At 38.7% G+C, this 24,212-nt stretch overlaps 1 protein-coding gene across 4 annotated transcripts; it reads left to right on the top strand.

Moving 5' to 3' along the window:
• The first annotated feature begins 667 nt into the window (after nt 1-667).
• Nucleotides 668-23,356, top strand: NUP42 (nucleoporin 42). Of its 4 annotated transcripts, none has more exons than XM_073898950.1 (7): nt 668-751; nt 3,891-4,119; nt 6,026-6,120; nt 11,089-11,165; nt 11,920-12,006; nt 14,972-15,056; nt 22,740-23,356. In XM_073898950.1, exons 3-7 carry the CDS (start codon nt 6,045-6,047, stop codon nt 23,315-23,317), a joined length of 903 nt encoding a protein of 300 aa, XP_073755051.1. In that variant the 5' UTR covers nt 668-751; nt 3,891-4,119; nt 6,026-6,044; the 3' UTR covers nt 23,318-23,356. The 4 variants fall into 4 exon arrangements, with proteins under 4 accessions (XP_073755051.1, XP_025728795.1, XP_073755050.1 ...); XM_025873010.2 differs by lacking the exon at nt 668-751 and adding an exon at nt 1,281-1,493; XM_073898949.1 differs by lacking the exon at nt 668-751 and adding an exon at nt 1,651-1,796.
• The last annotated feature ends 856 nt before the right edge of the window (nt 23,357-24,212 follow it).

A 24,212-nucleotide genomic window follows, 5' to 3' on the forward strand; every position in this document is an offset into this window, starting at 1 on the left:
TGTAGGAGAATGTCTTTATTTGTAGGAAATAAAGTATTTGGGTGATGGGGTATCAGGTCTGCAATACAGTCTCTTATTCTGAATTTGTAAATCTTCAATACGTTTCTAAATAAGTAAATTGATTTTTTTTTAAAGTAAGCTCTACACCCAACGTGGGACTTGAACTCATGACCCCAAGATCAAGCGTTGCAGGATCTACTGCCAGAGCCAGCCAGGGGCCCCACTTAGTATTTATATATATAAACTAGGTTTAAATAAACTTGGGGGTAGAGATTACTTAAAATAAAAACTTTAAACTACGTTGTAGCAGTTATTCCCAGTGCTCCTGTAGATTCCACTGTACTCAAAATCCAAAGATGTGAGCAAGAACAATGGCCAATCACCTTCAGCCACCAGGGACAAACCTGTAATCCCAGTCATACTCACTGCCTCCTGGCAACCAAGGAGACCGCGAACCAGAGGAACAGTAGGGTGCCTCACCAAAGGAAAAGACAACTGTAAGATTTGTGAGCTAAGTAGATTTTAGGTAAAATTTTATAAGCTCAAAGCAAAGCAGAGCTGTGTGTAAGGGCACCAACATCGGATCTGGACTGAGAAGTGGATGTAGGATCGTGTTTCCTTGGAAACTACAAAATTAAGAAAGATACGGAATGTTTTTTTTCAGGAACGTCTTATCGAAAGCTCTGTACCTGGGAAGAAATCGATACTGCTTCTCTGTGTCAAAGTGTCTTAGTTCCTCCAGGCAAGAGTGGTATGTTTCATTCTTATTGATACAATTTCAAACAGCGGCGTGTACGGGGACTTTAAAGAACTAGCTTTCTCAGAGTGTAAGAATGTAGTGTTTATCCAAAGATGGGGTTATGATACTTTTCAGTTGCAGGCTGTCCCTGAAGGAAACACTGTTTCCTGTTTACCTTATAACTGGCTTTATCTGTTATCCACCTGATGAATGGCTGCGCGGATTTTTACTTTCTCAACAGTACAAATGAATAATACAACTCGGTCTCTCAAACCACAACTATTCCTCCCCTCCAGGGCCTTGCTGAAAATCTAAATTTCCTTAACCTGCTTTCCTCTCATTCCGGACCCTCAAGCTTTCCTTGAAGTCCGAGGCCCTGCCCAACGCGCAAACGAACCTCTTCCTCCACGTTTACCATTCAAGCATTCCGCTTTCCCAAGCCCAACTCAGTGAGGGGGGGGCGCCCCGCTCTTCTCAAATCCTATTGGGTAAAATCTACGCCTCTAATCTCAGGGCTGGACACGGGGGGGAGGGGCGCGAGAAGATGACGTCACGGTAGCAGGGAGGGACCTGCGGTTGCTTTGGGCTCTCCGTCCGCTGAGGGTGCTGACTGAAGACCGTTCCGTGGGCGACGCCGTCGCAATGACCATTTGTCAGTTCTTCCTTCAAGGCCGGTGCCGCTTTGGAGACCGGTGCTGGAACGAACATCCCGGCGCCGGGGGTGCGGGCGGAGGACGGCAGCAACAGCCCTCAGGTGACGTTCTCCTCCATCCTCCGCCGCTGGTAGAGCAGGGGAAGGCCTAGCGCTAGGGCTGTCGGGCTGAGAACGGGCGTCCGGCCTGGGGCCTGCCGCTCGGCGCAGCGCGGCGGCGCACCAGTCAGGTGACGCTGACGTGCTCGCGTCGTCCTTTTTTTCGGCCCCGCCCACCGGGCCCGGCACAGGTTCTCTACAATGCTCCTATCCGCTGTGTGGGCATTCGGCTGATTGTGGTTGAGGGGATGAAGGCAGGGACTTGGCCTTTGGTACTAGTGCAAACAATGAGTTTTTAGGTCGGAAGTACGTGTCAAAACTACCTTGTCTGTGGGTGGTAATGGTCCGGAGAATTGGTGTAGCTCGACCCAGACGCCTCCTTGCTTTACTACCCTTAAGCGTACTGTTTTTTTCCCTTGCTACCCTAAATACAATTGTTACTAAACTTCTTTCGAGAGAAGGGCTAGCAGCTGGGATCAAAGCCTGGATGCTTAACGTTGGGGAAGTAGCAAATGCCTTTGGAAAATCTAATAGCTGCAAAGCTCTACCTTAGGCGAATGTACATGCTCATAACATTGGTGGTAAAACTGGAAGGGTTGGTTGCCCAGTAAAGAACTCTAAGCTGTGAGGGAAGGGGGTGTGGAGGACCGCGTTGACCTACTTCCTGGGTCTAAGTCATTGTCAAAGTTTTTGGAATATTTAAGCCAATTGCAGATGATGTGAAAGGACTGTGTTCAAGGAGAGGAGGGATCAGAAATGAAACCCAACACAAGGTTTTTAAGGTCAGATGAATAGTTAGGTCTTTATTAGGATTGAAACTTAGTCCTTAAAAGTATCACAAGATGCTGACCCCCTCCCTTTCCTTTCCTTCCCTTCCCTTCCCTCTTTTAGGACTGTTCATCTGACCCTTAGTCTGTGATGCATAGTGGTTTCACGTCTGATCCCTCTTCTTGAAGACAGTCCTTTTGCATCACCCAGAATTAGTCCTGTGAAATATTCCAAACCAAAAATTAGGATTCGGGGTCTGATATTTGTGAGTGTATTTCCTGGAAGAAGTTACTTAATATTTGACATTCTGTGGAGACTCACTATAGACGTAGTAATTAGAAAATAAATATTGAATGGGTCTATGGGTGAAGAAAACATAAATAAAACTCAGCAAGTAAACAGTATTTATCTCCCAGAAACAAATGCTTCTATAATTAATAAGTGAAGGCCAAAAGCTATATAGAAAAGAAAGAATGAACTTCTTCGGTTGTGTCATCCCCCAAAGGATTTGGAACTTCAGAAAAATAAAAGACCACTAATCCTTAAATGAGGGATCTGGCCCAGCAATCTGTTCCCTTTTCTCTTTGGTTTTATTAAGTAGTTTTAGAATTGGGAGATGAATTTTCATGAAGGAGTAGATCTCCCATCATTCCAGTTTTTAATATATTTCATGGCATATCTCTTAATTCAGTCAGAAACAAGGCAAATTATCTTGGTCCCAACTAGGAAGTGATGAGTAAATGAGGTAGTTTAAGTGATAAGATTTTTTATTTATTTTTTTACTTAAGATTTTACTTATTTATTTATTTGACAGCACAAGCAGGGGGAGCAGCAGGCAGAGGAAGAGGGAGAAGCAGCCTCCCTGCTTAGCAGGGAACCTGATGCGGGCTTGATGCAGGGCTTGATCCCAGGACCTTGGGGTCATGACCTGAGCCAAAGGCAGATGCTTAACCAACTGAGCCACCCAGGCACCCCAAGATTTTTTAAAATACAGATACAGGGAAGAGAGTCCTGTTGGCTTATTGTGATAATTATGAAATATTAGAATCTGCTGATAATAGAACTGAATACATTTTATTCAAATGTAAATTATAACCTCCCTGTGAAAGATAGGTGGGTAGGTCTTGTTTTCCCAGAGGTAAGACTGAGTCAAATAGATTTAGGCATCTATTCAAGGACAGAGGGTAGAATCTAATATTTTATATTCAACAAACTTTTTAATACATTGTCCATTCTTCAGACATTACTGCTATATAGGGCCCAGTAGGAGAGCAAAGAATGATAAAGGCAGCTTTTTATCCTGAAGGAGCTTATGATTTAGGATACATCCTAAATCTGTCAAGGGACTGTTTACTTAATAAGGTTATATCAGCTGAACTTACTAATATATCATTATTTTTCTATGGATTTGCAGTCCTCTCAATCTTGTTAAAAAATGCCATTAGACCATTACATGATTTGTTGGTTACAAGTAACTAAAAATAAGTGAAAAATGAAGAGTTTTATGATTTAAAATGAGTGGAAATGTGGTGCTTGTTGAATCTTTACATAATGTCTGCACATAGTAAGATAATATAATGAAATTTTTAGAGATTTAAAAGAGGAATTGCCAATAAAATTGTTTTTTTTCAGGTAGTAACAGACGTGGATGGAATACCACCAGCCAAAGATATTCCAGCGTTATCCAGCCATCCAGCTTCTCCAAATCAACACCATGGGGGGGCAGCAGAGATCAAGAAAAGCCTTCTTTCAGTTCCTTCGATTCTGGAGCTTCAACTAGCAGGAACAGAGGGTTTGGATTGTCCCAGAATCCATTTGCTTCACCCAGCTCTGATGCGCAGAAAGATGATAAGAAGCTTTTGTAAGTGGAAGCCTTCAGAGAAATTACTACCCATTTGCTCATTTTTTTCAAAAGTACCTACAATATTTTCTTTAAAAAAGAAGTGATACATTATTAAAAAATCAGAATAAGCAAAAAGAAAATGCACCCATGATCCTATCACTCAGAGATAACCACTGTTTTGCATATGTCAGAGTATACTTTATTTCACCTTTCCATACCAGCACAGTAACTTCTCAGGGCTAATTATGCTTTTTCCATTTTTCTATTGATAACACTATATTGTGACTATCTTTCTAAGGTAGTTCTGCTTAAGTTTGTTGTATAATATTAGTTCTTTACAAAGTATGAGGTAATTTAAAGCTGTTTGTACTCTTGGTGGTCACTTACAGCAGCTGGTATATTTCTTCCTAAAACTTTTACTTCAGCTATTCCATTGAAACTGGTTTCATTTGATGTCCTTCACTACTGTGGAGAAGATTCCTTATTATTTCCTGATCATGGTAGAATGTGTGACTGGTGCCAAAATAGTCCCTGGCTTTCTGTAAATGTTGCCTCAGGTCCCAGGACAGAACTTAAATACAGTCATTAGTCTTTTATTTCCCATAATAAATTAGAATGAGTGGAAAACATTTTGAGCCATGTATCATATACAGTTTTTTTTTTTTTTTAAAGGTAAAGGAGCAAATAAAGCCCTCGTTCCTATATTTGATGTTGTAAAAGTCCTGAATTTAATACAGTGTCTCTGTGGTAGCTATCATTTTATTAATCGTAGCATTCTGGATGGGGGAGGGAAACATTGAATTTAGAGTCGAATCTATCCACCGCTTTGCCAGTAAATTAACTATATGGGCATGGGTCTGTTGTCCCCTTTTGCAAACATGAGAATTAGACAAAATGATCTCTAAAGTCCTACCCACTTTAAAAATTTTATGGTTCTATATTACATGGTGCTTTCTGTCTTTTTCCAGTTAAATGATCATTGATGTTTATGATAATGAACAAAGAAAGATTAAAGTTAGTATTGTATATTTTATTTTAGTTCTTTAAAATATGTATAGGGCGCCTGGGTGGCTCAGTTGGTTAAACGATTGCCTTTGGCTCAGGTCATGATCCCAGAGTCCTGGGATCGAGTCCCACATCAGGCTCGAGCCGCTTCTCCCTCTGACCCTCCCATGCTGTTTCTCACTCTATCTCTCTCTCTCAAATAAATAATAAAACCTTTAAAAAAATATATGTATAGTTTAATAGTTTCACTTACCAAATCTGTTGACTAATGGTTCAGTTTACTGGAAAACCAAAACTATGAACTTCTTTGATACTATAATAGTTAAAATCATGAAATATAGTTCTTAGTTCATGAATTCTGCTTTAAAGAATAGTCTTCAGGGGCGCCTGGGTGGCTCAGTTGGTTAAGTGGCTGCCTTCGGCTCTGGTCATGATCCCGGGATCCTGGGATCAAGCCCCGCATCGGGCTCCCTGCTCAGCAGAGAACCTGCTTCTCCCTCTCCCTCTGCCTGCCTCTCTGCCTACTTGTGCTCTCTCTCTCTCTGTCAAATAAATAAATAAAGTCTTAAAAAAAAAAAAGAATAGTCTTCAGAAAATACAATGGTAAAAATCTAGGGGCGCCTGTGGCTCAGTCCGTTAAGCATCCAACTCTTGATTTCAGTTCAGGTCGTGATCTCAGGGTCCTGAGATTGAGCCCCAGGTCGGGCTCCACCCTCAGCAAGGAGTCTGCTTCTCCCTCTCCCTCTCCCTCTGCATCCCCCTTGGCACGTGTACTCGCTCTCTAAACTAAATAAAACCTTTAAAAAAAAAATCTAAAATTACATATTTACTACAATTTAAAATTTCAATCATTGAAAATTATAAACAATAAATTTTAATAAGCAATTGAAAAAGATCCTTTGCTTTTTTTTTCCCCCAGGGAAGGAATTATAAAAGATATGGAAATTTGGGAATCATCAGGGCAGTGGATGTTTTCTGTTTATTCGCCAATGAAAAAGAAACCTAATATTTCAGGTAATTGAGAAATTGTATGTTTTTAAAATATGTTTTACAACTCTTATTTTCTAAAACCAAGATCATGCCAAGTAAACTAACCACATACTTAGCTACAGCTAGGAAAGTTTGGACATTGTTTGAAGTATCCCACTATTCTGGCAGAACTTCGTAATTCAGAGATAAAGATTAGAAGATACAGTTCTTTTTTTTTTTTTTTTTAGAAGATACAGTTCTTTTAAGATACGTAGTTCTCATGAGAAAATACTGAAATCAGCACCCACCACAATTCCAATTCTGTAAGCCCTCAAAGAGTCTCTGCTTTCTTGGTTGCCTACAGGTACAACTTCAGAACCTCTTAGCTGCCTGCAGTGAATAGAAGATTCACACATCCTACTTGCAATTAAGGCCTTGGCTGCCTGATTCTATTCTCCCTTTCTTCCCTGTATTTTCTTCTAAAGATAGTTATTTTTCATAAAGCATGTTGAGACCTATCCTGGAGATAATGTGTGAAGGTAAAGAGCTTTAGCTGGGCTACAGGGATAGCATTTTTTTAGAACACCCTTTTCCCTTCTGTTTTCTTTGGTCCATAGTCCCTAAGCCCTTTCTGAGCTGAAACCTAGAGCACCACATTTTCTAATCCCACTTTGGATGGTCCTGGGCCTCTGCCCTATTGAGTAAACAGCAAGTACCTAGCAGATGAGAACCCTTGCAATCCCTCAGAACTCTGGGATCCCTGCTCTGTCTCAGCTCTACCTGCTCATTCCCTGTGAGCATTGGTGTCACACCAGTCCTTAGTTATTTATTCACTCAATCATTCAAGAAAATACTTACAGAATTTCTTTTGTGCCAGGCCCTATTCTAAGCTCTAAGGATATAGTGATGAGCAAGACAGACAAGGTCCCTCCCTTAACATAGCTTATGTTCTTGAGGGAGACAGTAAGTAATACAAATAAATAAGATAATTTCACTAGTGGGGTTTTTTTTAATTAAGATTTTTTTTTATTTATTCCAGAGGGAGAGAGATACAGAGTGCACAAGCCAGGGGAGGGGTAGAGGGAGAGAAAGAGGGGGGAGCAGACTCCCTGCTGAGCGGGGAGCCGAACACAGGGCTCTATCCCACAACCCGTGAGATCAAAACCTGAGCTGAAACCAAGAGTCAGACGCTTAACCAACTGAACCACTCAGGCTCCCCTTAGAAATAATATTTTTAGTATCTGAATATTCCATGTAATATTTCGGACATACTTATACTAAAGTGTTATATATCTGAAATTCAAATTTAACTGGGCATCGTGTATTATTATTTGCTAAATCTGGCAGTCCTATTCCTGAGACCCTTTCAAAGGCTCAAAACTCAATTTTCATAATAGTACTAAGACATTAATTGCCATTTTCACTCTGTTGACATTTGCAGTGTTGTTGCAAAAACATTGATGAGTAAAACTCCTTGTATCTTAGTATGAGTCAAGGCAGAGGCAACCTACTGTACTAGCAGACTATAGTAGTCAATACAAAAAAAATTTTTTTTTACGTTTTATTTATTTAAGTAATCTCTATAACCAGTGTGGGGCTCAAATTCACAACCCTGAATCAAGAGTCACATCCTTTTCTGACCGAGCCAGCCAGGCACCCCAATAAAAAAAATTTTTTTAATGCCATTTTTCACTTAAAATTTTTGATAAAGAGGTAAAAATACTGATTTTATTAATCTTGACCCTTGAGGCACACCTTTTTGATCTGTGTGACAAAATGGGAAGTGCACATAAAGTGCTTCTGCCACATACTCACATCTGATGGTTATCTGGAGGGAAGGCACTGGTTATCATTTGAGTTGTAAACTGAACTATCCACTTTTCTCACAGACAATTTTTACTTGAAAGAATGACTGATCACTGTGGTTATCTAGACTTAGGTATTTGGCAACATTTCCTAAAAAAACTAATGAAGTGAGCCTGTCACTTCAAAGAAAACAACTGACTGTTTATTGCCAGTGACAAAATTCAAGCTTTCAAGTAAGAATTATGCATGGCTGAAAAATCCATCCTAAGTGCAAGATAAACCACTGGATTTAATATAATAGTACAAAAGGTTAATTAATATGGTTTGAGTTTGCATTATAGCTAGCCTTTAAGAAACCACCACCTATCAAGTTTTGATGTAGGGTCAAAGAAGAAAATCCACAATTACGTGAAAAAGCTATTTAAGTCCTCCATTTCCAAATACTTATCTGTGTTAGAACAGACTTTCTTCATATACTTCAGGCAATATATTGCAACAGATTGAATGTAGAAGCAGATATAATAATCCTGCAGTCTTCTGTTAAAGTCAAACATTAAAAAAACTTACAAACAGACCCTCCATCAGCAAAAAACTGATGACTCACTGAAAGTTCAGAAGAGGGTTAACATTTTTTAGCAATAAAAAATTTTTAGCAATAAAAACATAAAAAAAATTTACAAACATAAGACAATGCTGCTCATCTCACTAAATTTTTACTTTTTGCTTTGAAAAATAGTCTTTTCATTTATGTTGATATGTAATTGGTTCCTTTTTTTTAAGATTTATTTATTTGAGAGAGAGTGCATGCAGGGGGAGGGGCAGAGGAAGAGGGAGAGAGAGAGAGAATCTCAAGTAGACTCCAAGCTAAGCGTGGAGCCTGACACGGCTTGATCCCACAACCCTGAGATCACAACCTGAGCCGAAATGAAGAGTTGGACGCTCAAAACCAACTGTACCACCAAGGCACCCCTGGTTTCTTATTTTTATGTGAATTAACAAATAATGTTCTATATTTCTTATTTTTCATTTTAAATATGGTAAATATTGATAAATATAACCTATGTAAGCAAAAGCTTTTTGGGATTGTTTAATGATTTTTAAGAACATATTTGGGTCTTGAGACTAAAAAGTTGGAGAACTGCTGTCTTTATATATATTTTTTTTATTTATTTGAGAGAGAGTGTGAGAGAGAGAGACAGATCAAGAGCAGCAGGGAGAGGTAGAAGGAGAAGCAGGTTCCCTGCTGAGCAGGGAGCCCGATGTGGGACTTGATCCCAGGAGCCTGGGATCATGACCTGAGCCGAAGGCAGACACTTAACCTCCTGAGGTGCCCAGGCACCCAACTGCTGTCCTTAGACATCAATTATAATGAATTAACTTTTCCTATGTATCTAAAATGATACTACTTTTGTACCACCCCTGAGAGAATTAAGAAAATAGTCACTCACATAATTTTCCATGTCCTGTGGTTCAGAGGAGGAACAGCTGGAAGGAGGAGAAAGTAACTAGAGGGACAGTTTCCTTTAGCTAGAGTGGTTATCCATTCTTAGGAGACAGTATTGAAGCTGAGTCCTAAGTGAAAAGAAGGTGTCACTTGTGGGAATATTTGGGGAAAACAGTCCTGGCAATAGGAGTAACTAGTGCATAGGCCCTTATAGGAACAAGGTTGGCAAGTTTGAGGACTAGTGAGGCCTGAACCACTGGAGGAGAGTGAACGAGGGAAAGAGTCACAGGACATAAGGCCATGGAGTCAGCCAGGAGCCAGGTCATGTTGGGCCTAATTGTACTAGGTAACCATGTGGAGCTTTAAGCAGGAAAAGGACATGATCTGATTAGAAAAAACTCACTTGGACTGTTGTATGAAAAGAAATGGTGTGTAGGGAATGGTAGGGGGTGGGAAGCAAAATAGAGGCAAGGAGACGAGTTAGGGGACAAATGCTTGTGACTGACTGGGTTATAGTTACTAGCAGTGGAGACAGAATTGGTTAAATCTGTTTGGAGTAAGAACTGGCAGGATGCTGATTAATTAGATGTGAGGAAAGAGAAAGGCAAGGGGATTCCTAGGTTTTTTGACCTGAACAGTTAATAAAGATGGTATAAAGATAAGTTGTTAGAAGAATCCAAGGTTCTAATTTGAATATTTAGTCTTTTATTTATTCTGGGGTGTAGGGGTCCATGGAGTTAATGATATCTGGGTTACAAGTAATTCTCTGTAGAAAATATCCTGAACATTCTGAACTTTCTTATAAAGTTTTCCTAATTATAAATTTATGGCTGTTGCCATAGAAAACTTGAAAAACATGGAAATATGTAAATAAAATAAAGATCACCTGATCTCATAGAGATAACAACTATAACATTTTAGAGTCTTTCCAAATACACACACATAACCATATTTCCTGCATTCATATAAATATATGAAATTAGAATCATAATCTAGTTTTATATTCTACTTTGTTGTTTTCAGTTTGTCTCTACTAAAAATACCAGAATGATCATCTTCATACATAAAACTCTTTTTTTATATGTCTAATTAATGCCTGAGGTTAAATCCTAGAAATTCTATTAAGGACAGAAGGTGTGAACATATTTAAGGCATTTAACGCTTATTGACAGTTTTCCTCCCAGAAAAATACCTTTTTAATTCCCTTAAAGGCAATTTAGGAGAATATCCATTTTACCACACCCTTAATAACAATAAATACCATCCATTTTTAATTTTTGCCATTAAGTAAAGCATTGGGTGTTTATTATCTTTGCCCATATTAGCTTATTTTTCTTAATGATTTGTAAGTACCATTTATACATTGACATTAGCTCTTCTCCTATCATATATGTTGCAGTCACGGTTTTCTCAGTTTACTGTTTGCCTTTTAATTTTGCCTATTATAGTTTCTGGCATACTGAATATTTTTTAGACAGAAGTTTGAATGTATATGTGGTCAACCCTTTCTTTTCTTTGTTATCCCTTCCATTCCATTTATCTTTAGAAAATTTCCCCCTTTGAAAATCACATATCCAATTATACTTTATTCTAACTTTATACTTTGTTCAACATTAGATTATAGGCTTTGAAATTTTTCCTTATGATTATGAAAATTTTCTTATCAACATCAGCATATTTTCTTGTCTAGCACTTCTAGCTTTACTATACTATTAAAAGTATTGGTATTTATTTTAAAGATTCCAATTGATTCCTCACTTCAGGTTTTACAGACATTTCACCAGAGGAGTTGAGGCTTGAATACCATAACTTCTTAACCAGCAATAACTTACAGAGTTATGTAAGTTTGTTTCCTATTCATCTACCTTGATACCAGCTTAGCTGTTAATTACTGTCTTCTCTGTTTGTAGTGGCTTGCTTGTATGTTGGCAAAGTGGATGAGGTCTATAATTTTTCTCAAGACAAGGCTATTGTTATTTTTATTTTCTAAATTATTTTCTTTGAAATTGGTTGGTTTTCTAAAATGGTAATAATATATTTTCACTATGTAACTAGGAATGTCACTATTTTTATTACAAATTATCTAGCGATCAGTCCGAAAAATTCAGACCCTTTCATCATTTGACATTTATGGAACGTCTCTTAGGTGCAAACACCATGATGAATACTAGAAAAACAAAGTGAAAAAAGACAGTCTGTTTATACATATTAACATTCTCACGTATCAGATGTCAAAAAATAAAAAAGCTGGGCCTGATTAAGTATGGTGCCTAAAGGAAATGACATAAACTGTATTTTTGTGTTGTCTACAGTCATGATCAGACATTTCAACCAGTACACCTGTTTGCCACCCATCCCGATATAACTCTCTGTCTGCTGCCACATACTTGAGATTCTGAACCAGCTGACACCAGGAGTTGGAGAACAGGGAGGGAGCTACAGCTGGAACATCTTGGGCAAATTGTACAAGTTATGGGCCATAAAAATGTTTTATCAACTTTTTGTGATTTTGGCAAATAAACCACATGAAGTTGTTGGAGAAACAAACTTAAACCCTCAAAGTTGACTCACTTTTTTCTGTCTTCTCTTTTCAGCTAAATTCCCTTCAACAGTTAATAAATCAATGGAGAAACAGAATAAATGAACTGAAGAGTCTAAATACATCAACTAACATAGCCTTGGTGAGTATTGGAGAGTTTTCTATGAAAGTATCTTATCTGTTGCTTATTTGCAGAGAATTTCACTTTGGATTTGGAAAGCAAAGCTAAAATCCTGTCAGGAACTATGATACACACATTCTCAAGACTGTATCATCTTTTAAAGTCCTGGAATTGCTTTCTCTCTGTTGCTTAGTCAGAAAAGCACAGATAACTTTGCTTTCCTAAAACTATTTTTAGGGTAAAGTTTTTTACTTCAGTGGTCTAGTTTTGAAAATATTACATAAATTCAAATATATAAGGTTATCAGCATTTACAAAGAAATTGCTCTGAAAAATGATCTGAATATACATTTAGACTAACGTATACTTTTGTGACTGAAAAACACTCACCATATGTCCCCTGACTTATATAGAAATGCGTTTAGTAGATATATACCCATTTGTCTCCACAGATACATGGTCCTGACTGTATCATATTCATTATCTCTGTCAATAAAGTTATGATGTTTTATTCCCATAAAAACTTAAGAACCTTATTTTGAAATAAGATATTTATAGTTTCTCAGGTGATGTTTCTACTTCCTGAAAAGGATGTAAGAGTTGTGATTGCCTAACTTAGTAAATGACTATGTGACCATTCCAGCACCCCACCCCTTTCTTAAATATGTACCTCCTAAACAGTTAGACTCTTGGGTAAGCTCATTTCTTCACTGTTTAGTTGTTATGATGCCATTTAATTTTAGTAGGACTTCTTGGAAGTATTCTTCCTGTGTGAGAGGTGGCCCACCATCACCACTGCTAATGCAGAAGGGATAACTGAGTCCAAAGAACTGCAGAACTTCCCTTGGGGTTAGAACTTCCTTGCTCTTTGCTAGCCGCCTAGGGGCCCCTCCATAGGTGAGGGTCTTGGACACTCCACCCACAAGGGGCTTAGCGTGAATCAGTAGTTCATTCTTTATGCCAAGTAGTTCATTCTTTGTTCTTTTAATCCAGCATATGTATATGTTTATCTATTTACCTGTTAATGAATATTACACTGAGGGAGAGAAGCTAGAACAACATCAAAAAAAAAGTACGTATTATGTGATTTCATTTATATAAAAACTGAAGAAAACAAACTTCATCAGGGTGCCTCGGTGGCTCAGTCAGTTAGGCGTCTGACTCTTGATTTCAGCTCAGGTCATGATCTCAGAGTGGAGGTTGAGCCCTGCATTGTGCTCTGTGCTCAGTGCAGTCTGCTTCATATTCTCTCTCCCTCTCCCTCCTGCTCACTCTCTCTCTCAAATAAATAAATTTTTAAAAATCTTTGGGGGTGCCTGGGTGGCTCAGTCGTTGGGGTCTGCCTTTGGCTCGAGTCATGATCCCAAGGTCCTGGGATTGAGCCCTGCATTGGACTCCCTGCTCCACGGGAAGCCTGCTTCTCCCTCTCCCACTCCCCCTGCTTGTGTTCCCTCTCTTGCTGTGTCTCTCTCTGTCAAATAAATAAATAAAAAATCTTCAAAAAAAAAAACAAAATAAAAAATAAAAATCATTGGAAAAAAAAATAAACCTCATCTATAGTGATAGGAAGGAGATAAGTGGCTCACTGTACCTTGGGTTTGGGAGAGGCTTGACTGAGAAGGAACACAAAGGATCTTTTAGGGGTGATGGAAATGTTTTAAATCTTGATTGTGGTGGTGGCTATTAAGTTTATCAAAACTCATTGAAATCCATATGTATGTATGATGGATGCATTTTATTGCATACAAACTATACCGCAATGAAACTGATTTTTGAAAAATGCTATTGAGGCTTCCAAATGAGAGAAATCATATCTGTTTGAGTTGATTAGGAAAAGGTTCTTGGAGGTATGGAGTAAGGGAAGGTTCCTCAAAAGGGAGATTAAAGGGGCACCTGGGTGGCTCAGTCAGTTGGGCGTCTGCCTTTGGCTCAGGTCATGATCTCAGGGTCCTGGGATTGAGCCCCACATCGGGCTACCTGCTCAGCGGGGTGTCTGCATCTCCCTCTGCCCCTCACCCCCTGCTCATGCTTTCTCTCTCAAATAAATAAATAAAAGCTTAAAAAAAAAAAGAGAAGGAGATTAAGATTTCACTATGCAGAGATGAAAGACATTTCTAGAGTAGAACATAGCAAGAACAGAAAGTATTCTCAGGGAATAGGAAATACTAGATTTTAATAGTAAGCTTTTAATGTAATTGTGAATCAACTTCAGTTCCAGTATTAAAGTAAGCAGATTGGATAGCCTCTAAAGGCTTTTACATGAAATCTAGGGGTTTTTTTTAGTTTGGTTGTTGTTGTTGTTGTTTTTGACACAGAGAGAGCGAGAGCAGGAACACGAGCAGGGGGAGTGGGAGAAGGAGAAGCAGGCTTCCCACAGAGCAGGAAGCCTGATGCGGGGCTCGATCCCAGGACCCTGGGATCATGACCTGAGCTAAAGGCAGATGCTTAACAACTGAGCCACCCAGGCGCCCCGAAATCTAGGTTTCTTGATAATCAACCTAGAGACGCTGAAATGTATTATTAAAATTTTTTTTCATTTTAATATATATTCATTGAAGAAATTTAGAAACTATTTTAGAAGCATAAATAAAATTAAAATCACCCATAATTCATCAGCCAGTTGCTCTTACCTCGTTGAGATTGGTCCATCTTTTTCTGTGCATATTCATATTATGGGCATTTTTCTATGTTAAACATATTTTTAAGTGTGCAGGGGTTTTTTTGGTTTTTAAGATTTTATTTATTTATTTGTCAGAAAGAGAGAGAGCACAACTAGGGGAGCAGCAGAGGGAGAAGCATGCTCTCAGTGGGGCTCAGTCAGGACTCTGGGATCATGACCTGAGCCGAAGGCAGCCGCTTAACTGACTGAGCCACCCAGGCGCCCCTAAGTGTACATTTTTAAAATTGAATTTGGCTATAAAATGTATAGAAAAGGTAATTGAGAATTAGTCATCAATTATTATTTGCCTACTTTTTTTTTTTTAAAGCTCTCAGATGTAAAGGATGGAGTAAATCAAGCAGCACCTGCATTTGGATTTGGCAGTACACAAGCAGTAACATTTGGATCACCAGGTAAATGATAAAGTAATGCAAGACTTCGTCAATTTTAGAAACATAGGATTTTAGAGGTTTTAGATCATAAAGTCTGAAGGTGTGTTAAGTGGCATTTTATTTTTTTAAATATTTTTATTTTTTAAAATTTAGATTCATTTATTTAACATATAGTGTATTATTAGTTTCAGAGGTAGAGTTCAGTGATTCATCAGTTGCATACAACACCCAGTGCTCATTACATCACATGCCCTCCTTAATGCCCATCACCCAGTTACCCCATCCCCTCAACCCCCTCCCCTCCAGCAACCCTCAGTTTGTTTCCTGTGATTAAGATTCTCTTATGGTTTGTCTCCCTCTGATGTCATTGTTTTATTTTTCCCTCCCTTCCACTATGCTCCTCTGTTTTGTTTCTTAAATTCCACATATGAGTGACATCATATGATAATTGTCTTTCTCTGATTGACTTTCTTTTGATTGACTTAGTTCACTTAGCATAATACCTTCTAATTCCATCCATGTCGTTACAAATGGCAAGATTTCTTTTTTTTTTTTTTTGACGGCTGAGTAATAATATACACACACATATCACATCTTCTTTATCCATTCATCTGTCAGTGGACATCTGGGCTCGTTCATAGTTTGGCCATTGTGGACATTGCTGCTATAAACATTGGAGCACATGTGCCCCTTCGAATCCCTGTGTTTGTATCCTTTGGATAAATACCTAGTTGTGCAGTTGCTGGGTCATAAGATAGCTCTCTTTTTAACTTTTGAGGAACCTCCATACTGTTGTCCAGAGTGGCTGCATCAGTTTGCATTCCCACCAACAGTGTAAGAGGGTTCCCCTTTCTCCACATCCTTGCCGTTTGTCATTTTCTGTCTTGTTAATTTTAGCCATTCTAACTGGTGTAAGGTGGTATCTCAATGTGGTTTTGATCTGTATTTCCCTGATGGCAAGTGATGTGGAGCATTTATTCATATGTCTGTTAGCCATTTATATGTCCTCTTTGCAGAAATGTCTGTTCATGTCTTCTGCCCATTTCTTGATTGGATTATTTGTTCTTTGGGTGTTGAGTTTGATAAAGTTCTTTATAGATTTTAACTACTAGCCTTTTTTCTGAAAAGACATTTGCAAGTATCTTCTCCCATTCTTTCAGTTGTCTTTTGGTTTTGTTGACTGTTTGCTTTGCTGTGCAAATCTTTTTATCTTGATGGAGTCCCAATAGTTCTTTTTTGCCTTTGATTCCTTTGCCTTTGGAGACTTGTCTAGCAAGAAGTTTCTGTGGCCAAGGTCACAGGGGTTGCTGCCTGTGTTTTCCTCTAGGATTTTGATGGATTCCTGTGTCACATTTAGGTCTTTCATCCACTTTCAGTCTATTTTTGTGTATGGTGTAAGGAAATGGTCCAGTTTCATTCTTCTGCATGTGGCTGTCCAATTTTCCAAGATCATTTGTTGAAGAGACTGTCTTTTTTCCATTGGATATTCTTTCCTACTTTGTCAAAGGTTAGTTGACCATAGATCTGAGGGCCCATTTCTGGGTTTTCTATTCTGTTCCATTGATCTGTGTCTGTTTTGTTCCTTTGGCTATTCAGGGTCTTTTCTGGTTCCATACAATTTTTAGAGTAATTTGTTCCAATTCTGTGAAAAAAGTTGATGGTCTTTTGATAAGGATTGCATTAAATATATAGATTACTCTAGGTAGCATAGACATTTTAACAGTATTTGTTCTTCCAATTCATGCTCATGGAACGTTTTTCCGTTTCTGTGTGTCTTCCTCAATTTCTTTCATGAATATTCTATAGTTTTCTGAGTACAGATCCTTTGCCTCTTTGGTTAGTTTTACTCCTAGGTATCTCATGGTTTTTGGTGCAATTGTAAGTGGGATTGACTCCTTAATTTCTCTTTCTTGTGTCTCATTGTTGGTGTGTAAAAATACAACTGATTTCTGTGCATTGATTTTATATCCTGCCACTTTTCTGAATTCCTGTATGAGTTCTAGAAGTTTTGAGGGGGAGTCTTCTGGGTTTTCCACATAGTATCATGTCATCTGCAAAGAGTGAGAGTTTAACTTCTTCTTTGCTTATTCGGATGCCTTTTATTTCTTTTTGTTATCTGATTGCTGGAGCTAGGACTTCTATGTGGAATAATAGTGGTGATAGTGGACAGCCCTGTCATGTTCCCGACCTTAGGGGAAAAGCTCTCAGTTTTTCCCCTTTGAGAATGTTATTCACTGTGGGTTTTTCATAGATGGCTTTTATGATATTGAGGTACGTTCCATCTATCCCTACACTGTGAAGAGTTATAATCAAGAAAGGATGCTGTACTTTGTCAGATGCTTTTTCTGCATCTATTGAGAGGATCATATGGTTCTTGTCCTTTCTTTTATTAATGTAGTGTATCACATGGATTGATTTGTGGATGTTGAACCACCCTGGCAGCCCAGGAAAAAATCCCCCACTCAGTCATGGTAAATAATCCTTTTAATATACTGTTGGATCCTATTGGCTAGTATCTTGGTGAGAATTTTTACATCCATGTTCTTTGGGGATATTGGTCTGTAATTCTCCTTTTTGGTGGGGTCAGGGTATTACTGGCCTCATAGAAAGCATTTGAAAGTTTTCCTTCCATTTCTATTTTTTGAAACAGCTTCAGAAAATAGGTATTCATTCTTCTTTAAATGTTTGGTAGAAAATAATAATAATAATAAATAAATGTTTGGTAGAATTCCCCTGGGAAGCCCTCTGGCCCTGGACTTGTTTGTTGGGAGATTTTTGGTGACTGCTTCAATTTCCTTGCTGGTTATGGATCTGTTTAGGTTTTCTATTTCTTCCTGTTTCAGTTTTGGTAGTTTATGTGTCTCTAGGAATTCATCCATTTCTTCCAGATTGCCTAATTTGTTGGCATATAGTTGCTCATAATATGTTCTTATAATTGTTTGTATTTCTTTGGTGTTGGTTGTGATCTCTCCTCTTTCATTCATGATTTTATTTATTTGGGTCCTTTCTCTTTTCTTTTTGGTAAGTTTGGCCAGGAGTTTATTGATCTTATTAATTCTTTCAAAGAACCAGCTCATAGTTTCATTGATCTGTTCTTTTGGTTTCTATTTCATTGATTTCTGCTCTAATCTTTATTAATTCTCTTCTCCTGCTAGGTTTAGGCTTTATTTGCTGTTTTTTCTCCAGCTCCTTTAGATGTAAGGTTAAGTTTTCTATTTGGGACCTTTCTTGTTTCTTGAGAAAGGCCTGTATTGCTATATACTTTCGTGTTAGGACTGCCTTTGCTGCATCCCAAAGGTTTTGAACAGTTGTGTTTTCCTTTTCATTTGTTTCCATGAGTTTTTTAAAATTCTTCTTTGGTTTCCTAGTTGACCCATTCATTCTTTAGTAGGATGCTCTTTAGCCTTTATGTATTTGAGTTCTTTCTGACTTTCCTCATGTGGTTGAGTTCTAGTTTCAAAGCATTGTCATCCGAAAATATGCAGGGAATGATCCCAATCTTTTGGTACCGGTTAAGACCTGATTTGTGAGCCAGGATGTGATCTTTTCTGGAGAATGTTCCATGTGCACTAGAGAAGAATGTGTATTCTGTTGCTTTGGATGGAATGTTCTGACTATATCTGTGAAGTCCATCTGGTCCAGTGTGTCACTTAAAGCACTTATTTCCTTGTTGATCTGCTCAGATGATCTGTATTACAGTGAGTGTGGTGTTAAAGTCCCCTACTATTACTGTATTATTGTTGATGTGTTTCTTTAATTTTGTTATTAATTGGTTTATGTATAAACAGCTGCTCCCATGTTAGGGGCATAAATAGTTATAATTGTTAGGTCTTCTTGTTGGATGGTCCCTTTAATTATGATACAGTGTCCTTCCTTATCTCTTATTTCAGTCTTTGGTTTAAAATCTAATTTATCTGATATAAGGATTGACACCCCAGCTTTCTTTTGATGTCTATTAGCATGATAAATGGTTTTCCACCCCCTCACTTTCAATCAGGAGGTGTCTTTAGGTCTAAGATGAATCTCTTGCAGACAGCATATGGATGGGTCTTGCTTTTTTAACCAGTCTGATACCCTTTGTCCTTTGATTGAGGCATTTAGTCCATTTACATTCAGAGTACCTATTGAAAAATATGAATTTAGTGCCATTGTATTACCTATAAAGTCACTGTTTCTGTATATTGTCTCTGTTCCTTTCTGGTCTTTGTTACTTTTGGGCTCTCTCCGCCTAAAGAATCCCCTTCAATATTTCTTGCAGGGCTGGTTTAGTGATCACAAATTCTTTTAGTTTCTGTTTGTCCTGGAAGCTCTTTATCTCTCCTTCTATTCTGAATGACAGCCTTACTGGATAAAGTATTCTTGGCTGTGTATTTTTCTCATTTAGCACCCTGAATATATCATGCCATTCCTTTCTGGCCTGCCAGGTCTCTGTGGATAGGTCTGCTGCCACTCAAATGTTTCTACCCTCTTAGGTTAAGGACTTCTTGTCCTGAGTTGCTTCCAGGATTTTCTCTTTGTCTCTGAAGTTTGCAGGCTTCACCATTACATGTCGAAGTGTTGACCTATTTTTATTGATATTGAGGGGGGTTCTCTGTGCCTCCTGGACTTGAATGCCTGTTTTCTTCCCCAGATTAGGGAAGTTCTCCGCTATAATTTGCTCCAGTATACCTTCTGCCCCCCTCTCTCTCTTTCCTCTTCTGGGATCCCAATTATTCTAATATTGTTTTGCTTTATGGTATCACTTACCTCTTGACTTCTCCTCTCGTGATCCAGTAGTTGTTTATCTCTTTCTCAGCTTCTTTAGTCTCCGTCATTTTGTCTTCTGTATCACTAATTATCTCTTCTGACTCATTTATCCTATTAGTTAGAGCCTCCATTTTTTAATGCATCTCATTAATAGCCTTTTTGATTTCAACTTGATTGGATTTTAGCTCTTTTATTTCTCCAGAAAGGAACTCTCTAGTGTCATCTGCTTTTTTTCAACCCCAACTAGTGCCTTTGTAATTGTTATTCTGAACTCTAGTTCCGACATTTTACTTATATTCATACTGATTAGGTCCCTGGCAGTCAGTACTGTTCTCTTTTTTGAGGTGAGTTTTTCTGTCTTGTCATTCTGTCCATAGAAGAATAGATGAATGAGAGAACAAAATACTAAAATAGCAACAACAGCCCCAGAGAAATATACAGTGAACAAATCAGAAGAGGCCAGAAACTGAAAAGAAAATTAAAAAGAGAGAGAGAGAATATAATTAGACAAATGAACAGAACAGAGCAGTACAAGAGTTCCTGGGTGTATTTTGGTCTGTTTGTTAGAAAACTAGATCCTAAAGTTGTAAAGAAAGAAAAACTTATGTATGTACAAAAATAAAATTAAATGCAGTGAAAGGATAGAATGTAACTGTAAAAATGAAAATTAAAAAAGACTTAGAAGAGTTGATAAAATAAGAAATTGGTTGAAAAGGAAAAGGGAAAAAAAGTTAAATTGAAAGACTGTAAGGCCCCCGTTTGGCTCAGTTAAGCGTCTGTCTTTGGCTCAGATCATGACCCCAGCATCCTGGGCTCAAGCCCCACATCAGGCTCCCTGCTCTGCAGGAAGCCTGCCCCTCCCTCTGCCTGACCCTCCCCCTGCTTGTGCACCTCTCTCTCTCTCTTTCTGTCAAATAAATAAAGTATTTTTTTAAAAAACTGAAAGACTGAAGAATCATGATAAAATACCACGAATACTATATACTATTTTCCCCTAGCGCTGAAGTTTTGCAGTTCTCTGTGATCAGTAAACTTGGTTGTAGCCAGATGTTCTTGGTGATCTTCTGGGGGAGGGGCCTGTTGTGCTGATTCTCAGGTGTCTTTGTCCTGGATGGAATTGCACTGCCCTTGCCAGGGAGCCGTGCTAAGTGTAAGTGCTCCAGATTGCTCTGTGTGGCTTTAGTTCCCTGACGGCTTTCCATGCTGCGTTAGAGGATGAGAATGAAAATGGCAGTCTCCCAGTCTAACCCTGGAGCTGAAGGCTCACACCCCCCGCTCCTCAGTGCACCCTCAGGGAAAAGCTGTCTCCCTGGTCTCTGTCAGCACTCTGTGCTCACCCAGCCTGTGACCAAGTGTTTGTATTTCAGGCACGCAACTCTGTTTCAAGTCTCCAAACCCTGCAGACTCCTGCAGCTCGCACCTGCACCCCTCCTCCCTGGGGAAAAAGGGGAGTCTCGCCACAGTTCTCCCACTTGCTGGGCCCCTGCTCAGAGAATGGTTGCCTGACCACGCCACGGTTCACATTTTGTGGGAACACTAAGCAGAAAGCCCACTCCTGAGCTCGCTGTTTGCAGCCAGCTTCGTGGCTCTGATGCTTGGGAACTCTGCCACACTCAGGCCCCCCTGGTCTTCCTTTGCCCCCTGGGATCCTGAGATCACACTGTCCCACCTAGGATTCTGCCCAGTTCACCATCTGAGCGCCTTTCGGGCAGGGATGTCCTTCACCTGAGCAGACTTTGACAAGTTCCCATTTTGCGCTCCACTGCTGTATCACTTTCCTATAGCTAGCTTGCAGAGGCTCCCTCCCCGCCGTGGTTTATCTTTGGATACATCACCTGGATTCACCTCTCTGCATCTCCTACCTTGCAGAAAGTGGTCGCTTTTCTATTTGTAGAATTGCAGCAATTTTTTTCTTAGATCTCCAGTTGAGTTCACAGGTGTTCAGAATGATTTTATAGCTATCTAGCTGAATTCCAGGGACCAGAGAAAACTAAGGTCTCCTACTCCTCCACCATCTTCCTCCCTCTGTTTAAGTGATTTTTAAATCATCCTTGCAGATTCTCCTACCTTCTATAATGGAGCTTCAAAGAATTTGGCTCATCAATCATTTGTAAAATAGGGGTCAGACTGGGCACGTTTTTTTGAAAGACCCTATGGCTCCAGCTTTCAAAGTATATTTTAGGAATGGTTTTTCAAAAGTTTTATAGGAATACATAATAGCTATGGTAGCAGCACCTTGAGGACCTTCTTTTGACTGTGTATAACAGTATAGTATTCTCAAGTGACAATACTGCATCGCTTTGGTTTTTTTTTTTTTTGGCTTTTTTTGGGGTTTTTTTTTTTTGTTTAAAAGAAAAATTGTTTTAAGTTAGGATACACAGGTAACCCAGTGGTTCTCAGAGACAAAAAGGCAAATTAGGACTGAGGAGTTTGAACTGTCATAAAAAGTATAAAAATAAAAATGGCAACTCAGGAAAAATTTTAGCCAAAAACTTGAGATGTCAATTATTAGAGTAGGATTTCATCAGATTCATCTTAGTTGAGAGCTGGAAGGGGCTTGAGAATCACTCCATTTATACAAGAGGAAACTGAAATGAAGTGACCCCTCTACATTTGCTTAAACGAATATAGCTAAAGAAAGAGTTACTTCTTTGATAATGGATGTAGCTGATTTATTTGGAGTTGAGGCAGAAAGTGAAAGTCCATCTGCTAATCCCAGAGGTTTCTCAAAGCTGTCTCCATGAGTGAGGATGGTAAATGAGATCAGTACAGCAGAAAGATAGGACAATAGGGTTTTGTGGGTTTGTTCTAGCTTCTTATTTTCACTTTTCCTTCCATCCAATAAGCTTCTCAACATTCAGATGTGGCAGAAATAAGAAAAAAAAAAGGAGGAGTGGTTAATATAGCTACATTTTCTGACTATAATGGGTTATTTTTTCCTTTTTCTGGTTTTTTTAGGTTTTCCAGTGAATAACAGCAGCAGTGCTAATGCTCAGAATTTTAGTTTTAAACCACGCTCTGGATTTGCCTCTGCCCCTTCTGGAAGTCCTCCTGTGTTCGGGAATACTCCAGCTTTTGGAGCTGCATCCTCTGCCAGTTCTGCCATCACTACTTCTGTTCCATCGTTTGGATTTGGGAAACCTGCAGTCACATCTGCTGCTTCATTTTCTTTTAAAAGTCCTGCAGCTTCTGGTTTTGGATCACCTGGATTTTCAGGATTTCCAGCTTCCATGGCAGCAGGCTCTTTTGGAACTCCAGGGGCCCCAGCCTTTGGAAGTGGCACTTCTATGGCTGGTTTTGGTAGTCTAGGCTCACATTCTCACACTGCTTTTTCCAAGTCATCTAGTGACACCTTTGGAAATAGTAGCATATCCACCTCTCTCCCAGTCTCAAATGGCAGCACCACAACAGATAATGAATTATTCACACCCAGGGATCAATTAACAGCAGAAGAGCTAGAACAATTTCAATCCAAGAAATTTACTCTGGGAAAAATTCCTTTAAAGCCACCACCTGCGGAACTTGTAAATATTTGAAAGGACAATTTTAAATACAGAAAAGAACAGCTCTTAGAATTGTTTTGAGTGATTTGTCTAAAATTGCTTTGAGTAGTTCAAATATATATGTATGTATGTATATATGTACATATATACTTAAAAGGAATATAAGCTTTCATTAATAACTTTAGGGGTCTTGAAAATCAATCTTTTTTTCTAAGTAAAGCATAAAAAATACTCCACAAGATTTTTTTTTACTTTAATTATGAATGGAATTGAAAAAAACTGTCAGTGTGCACTGAATAAAGTGCTTTTCTCATCTATATAACTTTACTGTCTTACCTTTTAGAGGTTTACCTTTAAACATTTTTTTTTTTTAGGAAGAATATTTCTAAAGCCATTAGGGGAAAAAAATGCTTAAGTATTTCGCTTACTTACCAAATAAACATCAGTAGCATGACTATCCTTCATGTTAAAGAAAATTCTCTTAGAGAAATAACAGTTTTTAAACTTCTTCTTTTTATTTTTCAGACCTACAAAAGGCATTTTACCCCTGTAATTTTGTGACCCCTCCAATTTTGACTCTTTCATGGACCACCATTTGAGTTTTCTTCAACAATTTTAGACTGATTTTTATCAGGGCCTAACTTTTGTATAATTCTATTTATTCCTCATATTATCCCATCAAGTTGGCAGATTTTAAGAGGAATGGAAATTGTGGTCTCATGTGAATAAATACTGTATGTGGTGGGGTCAGGATTCACCAGCTCTGGTGAGCTTCTATTAGAATTCTCAGACATGTTTCGATCTCCCTGTGCCCTCAGATAGAGTAATATCTTGTATATCTTACATATAGTTGATCCAAGAAGCCAAAGACTTGTCATGAGTTGAGGCTTATGTGTCAGAGTTCTGTTCTCTCTCAAGCTTCTATAAT

Source organism: Callorhinus ursinus, unplaced genomic scaffold (genome assembly GCF_003265705.2).
Source record: "Callorhinus ursinus isolate GAN/ISIS: 27379988/994484 unplaced genomic scaffold, GSC_fseal_2.0 scaffold12, whole genome shotgun sequence".
NCBI classification, from domain to species: Eukaryota; Metazoa; Chordata; class Mammalia; order Carnivora; family Otariidae; genus Callorhinus; species Callorhinus ursinus.

Coding starts and splice junctions, on each gene's coding strand:
- NUP42 (XM_025873010.2), top strand. CDS start 1,382: ATGACCATTTGTCAGTTCTTCCTTCAAGGCCGGTGCCGCTTTGGAGAC. Junction 4,120..6,025: donor AAAGATGATAAGAAGCTTTT/GTAAGTGGAAGC, acceptor TTTTTCCCCCAG/GGAAGGAATTATAAAAGATA. Junction 12,007..14,971: donor CATCAACTAACATAGCCTTG/GTGAGTATTGGA, acceptor TTTTTTTTAAAG/CTCTCAGATGTAAAGGATGG.